Source organism: Camelina sativa, chromosome 13 (assembly GCF_000633955.1).
Source record: "Camelina sativa cultivar DH55 chromosome 13, Cs, whole genome shotgun sequence".
In the NCBI taxonomy this organism is placed as follows: domain Eukaryota; kingdom Viridiplantae; phylum Streptophyta; class Magnoliopsida; order Brassicales; family Brassicaceae; genus Camelina; species Camelina sativa.
Genome location: NC_025697.1, coordinates 756,129 through 764,661, shown reverse-complemented (window position 1 = coordinate 764,661; position 8,533 = coordinate 756,129). Strand labels below are relative to the sequence as shown.

The 8,533-nt window shown below is 41.2% G+C and overlaps 2 protein-coding genes and 1 long non-coding RNA gene across 6 annotated transcripts in view; 1 reads left to right on the top strand and 2 right to left on the bottom strand.

Annotated features, from left to right (window-relative positions):
- The window catches only part of LOC104737802 (probable mediator of RNA polymerase II transcription subunit 37c), a 3,716-nt gene extending 1,500 nt beyond the window's left edge, over positions 1-2,216 (bottom strand). Inside the window, exons 1-2 of the mRNA XM_010458063.1 lie at positions 1,945-2,216; positions 4-1,603 (exon numbers count right to left, since the gene is read on the bottom strand). Coding sequence (XP_010456365.1) covers positions 4-1,603; positions 1,945-2,158 — 1,814 coding nt within the window. The 5' untranslated portion in view covers positions 2,159-2,216. The remainder of the gene's footprint in view (positions 1-3; positions 1,604-1,944) is intronic.
- LOC104734285 lies at positions 2,712-3,804 on the top strand. 4 transcript variants are annotated; one of them, XR_759164.2, is made up of 3 exons: positions 2,712-2,926; positions 3,207-3,359; positions 3,531-3,804. It is a non-coding gene; the product is annotated as an uncharacterized LOC104734285 (long non-coding RNA). The 4 variants fall into 4 exon arrangements; XR_759163.2 differs by having other exon boundaries at positions 2,713-2,930; XR_759165.2 differs by having other exon boundaries at positions 2,720-2,926; positions 3,239-3,359.
- The window catches only part of LOC104734286 (glutathione S-transferase L3), a 3,036-nt gene continuing 2,248 nt past the window's right edge, over positions 7,746-8,533 (bottom strand). The window contains exon 10 of the mRNA XM_010453823.2: positions 7,746-7,993. Within this exon, the coding sequence (XP_010452125.1) occupies positions 7,991-7,993 (3 nt within the window). The 3' untranslated portion in view covers positions 7,746-7,990. The remainder of the gene's footprint in view (positions 7,994-8,533) is intronic.

The window sequence follows — 8,533 nt, the reverse complement described above, 5'->3', positions numbered from 1 at the left end:
AACTCCTTCATCTTGTCTTCAAACTCGTCAGCTTCAGCCAATTGGTTACCCTCAAGCCATTGGATTGCTTCGTCAATCGAGTCCTCAATCTTCTTCTTTTCTGCAGCTGGAAGCTTCTCACCGATCTTCTCATCACGGATGGTATTCCTCATGTTGTAAGCGTAGTTCTCAAGAGCGTTCTTGGCTTCAACCTTCTTCTTGTGCTCCTCGTCCTCAGACTTGTACTTCTCTGCTTCTTGAACCATCTTCTCGATCTCATCCTTAGAAAGGCGACCCTTGTCATTCGTGATGGTGATCTTGTTCTTCTGTCCGGTGGTCTTGTCCTCAGCAGATACGTTGAGGATACCATTTGCGTCAATGTCAAAGCAGACGGTGATCTGAGGCACACCACGTGGAGCCGGAGGGATTCCGGAGAGCTCGAATTTACCGAGAAGGTTGTTGTCCTTGGTTCTGGCTCTCTCACCTTCGAACACCTGGATCAACACGCCGGGCTGATTGTCTGAGTAAGTGGAGAAGACCTGCTCCTTCTTGGTCGGGATGGTTGTGTTTCTCTGAATCAAAGTGGTCATGACACCACCAGCAGTTTCAAGACCGAGGGAGAGAGGAGTGACATCAAGCAAGAGAAGGTCTTGAACCTTTTCGTTTCCTTCACCGCTTAGAATAGCTCCCTGGACGGCTGCACCGTATGCAACAGCCTCGTCAGGGTTGATAGACTTGCAGAGCTCTTTACCATTGAAGAAATCTTGGAGAAGCTGTTGAACTTTGGGGATACGGGTGGAACCACCGACAAGAACAACTTCATGGACTGAGCTCTTGTCCATCTTAGCATCACGGAGACACTTCTCAACAGGCTCCATACACTTCCTGAAAAGATCCATGTTAAGCTCTTCGAATCTAGCACGGGTAATTGGAGCAAAGAGGTCAGCTCCTCCATAGAGAGAGTCAATCTCGATGGTCGTTTGCGCCGTGGAAGAAAGAGTTCTCTTTGCTCTCTCGCAAGCTGTTCTCAGCCTCCTAAGGGGTCTTGCGAGGCCAGTGATGTCCTGCTTGCTCTTCCTCTTAAACTCTTGAACAAAGTGGTTAACCATTCTGTTATCGAAATCTTCACCACCAAGATGAGTGTCTCCAGCAGTGGCCTTGACCTCAAAGATACCTTCTTCAATTGTAAGAAGAGAGACATCGAAAGTACCACCACCAAGATCAAAGATGAGAACGTTCTTCTCTCCAACGCTGGTGGCCTTCTTGTCAAGACCGTAGGCAATGGCAGCAGCAGTGGGCTCGTTGATGATACGCAGAACATTCAAACCAGCAATGACACCAGCATCCTTTGTGGCTTGACGCTGAGAGTCATTGAAGTAAGCAGGAACGGTGACCACAGCGTTCTTGATAGTGGTGCCAAGGTAGGCCTCAGCAATCTCACGCATCTTAATGAGAACCATGGAAGAGATCTCCTCAGCGGAAAACTGTTTCTCTTCACCCTTGTAGTTGACTACGATCATTGGTTTCTCAGCAGTTCCTGAAGAGATGATGGTGAAAGGCCACAACTTCCTGTCGCTTTGGACAGATGCGTCACTGAATCTACGACCAATCAACCTCTTTGCATCTGTCAAAGTTAAACAAAACAAAATCAATAGACCGAACATAAAATTCAAAATCAAAACGAATCAAGTTTTAAGAACAGAGTATGTAATAAGATGAGTTTACAAATCATCAATTTATACTAAAATTCTTTGGTCAGAGAAGATAAAAAATCCTAACTTTTTCAACAAATCCACAGGAATAGTTCATAACCAGCATAGGGTATAACGCAAAGAAGTAATTGAACTCAAACCCTAAAATCCATCCTATACAAACCCTAAAAATTGGCACTTTAACTCAAACACGAAACAACCAGAGAAAGATTTAAGAACAATGTATGTAAATAAGATGAGAGAGTATACATACCGAAGACAGTGTTAACAGGGTTCATGGCGACCTGGTTCTTAGCAGCATCTCCGATCAGCCTCTCGGTGTCGGTGAAAGCGACGTAAGACGGCGTGGTCCGGTTACCTTGATCATTAGCAATGATCTCAACACGGTCGTGTTGCCACACTCCAACACAAGAGTAGGTGGTACCAAGATCGATACCGATCGCAGGACCTTCTCCCTTACCAGCCATTGTTATCGCAAAGGTTTTTTAGCTTATTAAGAAGAAAGAGACGAAAAGATTTAGAGCTGCTTAGGTTTTTAGAGTTTGTGAAGCAACGAAGTCAGGGTTTTTTATAGAGGTTGAGAGTTCCAGAATGTTCCTGTAATGTGTAATTCACCGTTAGATTAGGTTTGAGATTGATCGGACGGTTATTAAGTAAAAGATACCTATTTCGGTAGTATTTCCAAATCCTAAGGCAGATTTTTTTTGGTCCGAGGAAAAACGAAAAAGTGATATTTGTCCAAAAACGGAAAAGCGCGTCTGCGAGAGAATTGGAAAACTGCACCAACGTTCATAATTGCCACGTCGTACCATCAGTAGTGGGCCTATAAGAGATTTCTATACGCAGTCTGTGGGCCGTTGTGAGGCTTTTCTTTTACTGATTCGGAATTATAGTTAGAAAAGCTTATTTACTATTGGGGCCTAAAGTTGATGCATTAGTTCGGTTTGGATTCAGTTCGGTTCGATTTATTTGATTTTGGTAAAACTCTTACCAAACTCAACCAAAGTTAGTTTGATTTGGTTTGTGTTGGGATGGATTTATGTTTGGTTCCGTATTAGTTCGGTTTAAAAATCAATTTATGTAACAACGGAGGCGAATGAATGACTCGCCGTGTTTGGGGGAATGAATGACTCGCCGTGTCCCATCGTGATGCTTGAATCGTCTCTGTGACATGAAGCAAGGCGATTTGAATTTGGAGTCCACTCAATCGGAAGAGATTGAATCAATTGGAATCAGTGGGTAAATTTCTCAATACAATAGATTGTAATCCCGATTAGTGTTTTATGATTAGGGTTCTTTGATTTTGGATCGCAATTTGGAATCTGTGTAAGTTTTTTATTTTGGTGTTTTGAGAATTGTAGTTGTGTCTTAACCTATATGGATCTTTAGCTATCACTAGAGATTGTATTGTGTGTGTGTGTGTGTGAATTGGCTTAACTCAAATTGAATCATAAAAAATCGATACTTTCAGTTTTTTTCTTACCACCTAATTCTCAAACTTCAATTTGAAACTAGAGCTAGGATCAAAGTTGTTGATCCTTTTCCAGGTTGTAGCGAAAGGGTCATAACTGCAGAATTGCCGCTAAAGTCCATGATTCTCAGATGTTCCATGTTGATGAATGATATCGCAGAGATTTGAAGACCACAACTGCATAATTGCCGCTAAAGGTGAAACAAATCTATTACGGATATATAGTATAGTGACTTAATGCAGTAGTGTTTTAGGTCTCTAAACTCGTGAGATCACCTTTCTATGTATCTTATTATTGCAGTTGTGTCTGCTGTTGTATTAGTTTGATCTTGTTATTCATTTCATCCATTGTTTTTTTTTTGTTGCAGCTTTAGGATATTGTATCCAATGGAAAAAAAGTTGAAGATTTCGAGAAGAGCATGAAAAGGGGCAATGACAAGTAGCTAAAAGAAAGAACTTGAGCTCTTGCAAAAGGTATGCTTATGAATTGTTAACCATTATGTCTTGTCCTGTGATTGTTATTGGCAACTAATTACTGGTTGGTTAGTGGGATAAAATGTGAGAAGGAACTGATGTCCATTTTGGGGACTAGAAACAAGCTGAAATCAAGATTTTAAACACTCTCCAAGTGCTCTTCGCAAAGCCCGTTGTTTACTTGATGAGTTATCTTGTTCGTTCATCCCTTTTAGAATCATTCGATTTCTATGTTTATGTTGTTAGCTTAAGAATTGTTAATGCATGTTGTCTAAATTTGCTCTGAGCACCATTTGCTCTCAAATATAACTTGCACGCTCACATTAGCAGTCTTGAATGTTCATCTGCCATAGTTTGTACCATGATATCTGTTATTAAGCTATTTCAGCCTCCAAATCGTCTCCATTTTTTGCCTCCAAAGCGTCTCCAGTTTTGGTCTCCAAAGCGTCTCTATTTTTTGTCGTCTCCATTTTTGGCCTCCAAAGCGTTTCTATTTTTTTGCCTCCAAAGCGTCTCCTTTTTTTGGCCTCCAAAACGTCTTCATTTTTGGTCGTCTCCATTATTGGCCTCCAAAGCGTCCACATTTTTGGCCTCCAAAGCGTCTCCATTTTTAGCCTCCAAAGCGTCTCCATTTTCGGTCGTCTCCATTATTGGCCTCCAAAGCGTCTCCATTTTTGGCCTCCAAAGCGTCTCCATTTTTTGCCTCCAAAGCGTCTCTAATTTTTGCCTCTAAAGCATTTCCATTTTTGGCCTCCAAAGCGCTCCATTTTTCGCTTCCAAAGTGTCTCCATTTTTGGCCTCCAAAACGTCTCCATTTTTTGCTTCCAAAGCTTTTCCATTTTTGGTCATCTCCATTTTTGGCCTCCAAAGCGTCTCCAATTTTGGCCTCCAAAGCGTCTCCATTTTTGGCCTCCAAAGCGTCTCCATTTTCGGTCGTCTCCATTATTGACCTCCAAAGCGTCTCCATTTTTGGCCACCAAAGCGTCTCCATTTTTTGCCTCCAAAGCGTCTCCAATTTTTGCCTCCAAAGCGTCTCCATTTTTGGCCTCCAAAGCGTCTCCATTTTTGGCCTCCAAAGCGTCTCCATTTTTTGCCTCCAAAGCGTCTCTAATTTTTGCCTCTAAAGCATTTCCATTTTTGGCCTCCAAAGCGCTCCATTTTTCGCTTCCAAAGTGTCTCCATTTTTGGCCTCCAAAACGTCTCCATTTTTTGCTTCCAAAGCTTTTCCATTTTTGGTCATCTCCATTTTTGGCCTCCAAAGCGTCTCCAATTTTGGCCTCCAAAGCGTCTCCATTTTTGGCCTCCAAAGCGTCTCCATTTTTTGCCTCCAAAGCGTCTCTAATTTTTGCCTCTAAAGCATTTCCATTTTTGGCCTCCAAAGCGCTCCATTTTTCGCTTCCAAAGTGTCTCCATTTTTGGCCTCCAAAACGTCTCCATTTTTTGCTTCCAAAGCTTTTCCATTTTTGGTCATCTCCATTTTTGGCCTCCAAATCGTCTCCATTTTTGGCCTCCAAAGCGTCTCCATTTTTGGCCTCCAAAGCGTCTCCATTTTTGGCCTCCAAAGCGTCTCCATTTTTTGCCTCCAAAGCGTCTCCATTTTTGGCCTCCAAAGCGTCTCCATTTTTGGCCTCCAAAGCGTCTCCATTTTTGGCCTCCAAAGCGTCTCCATTTTTGGCCTCCAAAGCGTCTCCATTTTTGGCCTCCAAAGCGTCTCCATTTTTGGCCTCCAAAGCGTCTCCATTTTTGGCCTCCAAAGCGTCTCCATTTTTGGCCTCCAAAGCGTCTCCATTTTTGGCCTCCAAAGCGTCTCCATTTTTGGCCTCCAAAGCGTCTCCATTTTTGGCCTCCAAAGCGTCTCCATTTTTGGCCTCCAAAGCGTCTCCATTTTTGGCCTCCAAAGCGTTTCTATTTTTTGCGTCCAAAGCGTCTCCATTTTTGGTCGTCTCCATTTTTGGCCTCCAAAGCGTCTCCATCTTTGGCCTCCAAAGCGTCTCCATTTTTTGCCTCCAAAGCGTCTCCATTTTTTGTCGTCTCCATTATTGGCCTCCAAAGCGTCTCCATTTTTGGCCACCAAAGCGTCTCCATTTTTGGCCTCCTAAGCGTCTCTATTTTTTTCCTTCAAAGCGTCTCCATTTTTTGCCTCCAAATCGTCTCCATTTTTTGCCTCCAAAGCGTCTCCATTTTTGGTCGTCTCCATTTTTGGCCTCCAAAACGTCTCCATTTTTGGCCTCCAAAGCGTCTCCATTTTGGTCGTCTCCATTATTGGCCTCCAAATCGTCTCCATTTTTGGCTTCCAAAGCGTCTCTATTTTTTGTCGTCTCCATTATTGGCCTCCAAAGCATCTCCATTTTTTTCCTCCAAAGCGTCTCCATTTTTTGTCGTCTCCATTATTGGTCTCCAAAGCGTCTCCATTTTTGGCCTCCAAAGCGTCTCCATTTTTGGCCTCCAAATCGTCTCCATTTTGGGCCTCCAAATCGTCTCCATTTTTTGCCTCCAAAGCGTCTCCATTTTTTGCCTCCAAATTGTCTCCATTTTTGGCGTCCAAAGTGTCTCCATTTTTGGCCTCCAAAGCGTCTCCATATATTTGTCTTTAAAGCGTCTCCATTTTTGGACTCCAAAACGTCTCCATTTTTGGCTTCCAAAGCGTCTCCATTTTTTGTCTTCAAAGCGTCTCCATTTTTGGCCTCCAAAGCGTCTCCATTTTTGGCCTCCAAAGCGTTTCCATTTTTGGAAGCTATCGCATTTTGATATCTTAACCCAACCCCCAAATCAATTTTATTTATATGCCTTTGTTTGCATTGATTTTATAGGACTCACCAACACGGTTCGGTTTTCTGATTGTTAACCGTGTTTTGGAATATTGGTTCTTGACAACAAACAAGAACAAACAAAAAGGCTCAAGAGAAAACATGGAAGACAGTATATGTATGATGTATCTCACTTAATAAGACTTACTAGTAGCTGTAAGAGAAACTACATAAGCCACGAACAACTCTCAAAAAGACGATACAATTTCTAACCATTTTCTACAGACACTTCAACTCGTATATATATTTACCATCTCCAGACGTATTGGTTCTGACCGATACTGCCATATGTGTCCCTCTTGTTTGTGACGCCTTGGTTATCTTCTTCTCAGACGGTAACCGTGAGAAGCATCTGACACAGTACACTTAATGCAGAGATCAAATAGTCCATTAGGTAAGAGCCATAATAACTCTAATACGAACCTTAAGAGAACAACATGATCAGGCTTCTAACAGCTAATCTGGGATTTTAACAGTTTTGGTCAATACACATTTAACTCTTATGCACAGACAATGAGTAACCAAGAAGGTCAAAGAAAAAAAGAAATTTTAGATTTTTTTTTTTTCTTTGACCGTTTGGTTTTTTCCTTTCAATATATATTTGGGGAAAAAATTGGAAATTTATTACAAGGGTAACAACAGGAGTTAAAAAAACTATTTAACATATTGGATCAAGCCATTGACGATATTTGTATTAAGGAGCAAAACATAGGAACAGAGTGAAAGCGTTCTTATTCGTTTGTTACCAGACGATGCTGACGCGTGGCAGTTTTGAGGATCTTTGTAATTATCGGCCCTGCATCTCAGAAGAAGAGATAAGAAGATCCTAGAAATTGTAGAGGGGAAGATGCCTACCTAGTTGGTTAGGTCGTCATGGTATGAGAGAAAACTAACTATTAAGGTCGTCACACTACTGAAACATGTGTTAGAAACCACCAAGCATGCAAGTTCATGTTTTCATCAAGGCCTTCTTAACCATAAGATAAACACTATCGTAATTAAGTTTCATGATTTAGAGTATTGCAATTACTGCAACATACATGAACACGGGGTTCCCCAATCTACGTTGTGCAGTTTTGCTAGCATCTCCGGCCCCATGGTTTGAAACCATCAGCGGTCAAGGGACGGAGTAGGCTACCGATAATGATAAGGTCAGCTTCGGTCAAAGAGGAGACATCCCCTAAAGTAGATGGCTTTTCTCTCGAGATTTCTTGTTCCTAGCGTCTTGCACTAGTTTAAGTGTGAGTAATGAGTATGAAGGTTGGTGAGTACAATTTCAAAATTATTGTATAAATAGTAAAATACTCTAGTTTCAATAGCTTTGATGATTGAGATTTTGATAGTATTACTATCATAAATTCACAATTCATGTGTTAAAAAGATTTAACATTAATGTCAAAGGTAACACTAAAAATACAGATCAAGCTCTGTTGTTGCATGTAAAGTACACATCTTACTGCATCATATGATTCTTACTTCATATCCAAGGACCGTACCAGGTGGTTTAATGGTCTGGTACACTTTACTTCTTACTTCTTAGTGCTTCCTTACTGCAAGAATATAACCGGAATAAGACTCAGATTTGGTGTTAGACCATTAAAAGAGGAAGTATTTAACAAAGTCATTTTGGACATAGTAATAGATGATGATTAATTCATGGCCCTTGCGTTTAAAACGATTTAAGATGCAAAACGCCCGTTAAAGAAACTCAGAAAGATGGGTTTGTCTCTGAGCTGGCTGCTAAACCAACTCTGTTTTCATTCCCAGAACGGAAAGCAACAAACATTCACACCAAGACAACGAAATTATAAAAGGCCTAGCTTCTAATCCCCAACAAAATATGAAGCAACTCACCTTAATTTGTATCCAATAAAATCATGTGGTTGTTCAGTTAATAAAGAGTACACCCTAATGATATGACTTACCATGAATTTTTTCTTGAAAATCTCCATAATCTCCTTAGGATCGATTTTCGTTTGTGCATAGGCATCAACCTTGTTCAATTCCTACAAACATAATACGAGACTGTGCTTTAGTACCAATCACTAATAAGGATAAATGTAATCTTGATGGAGATTGCATATGTACCT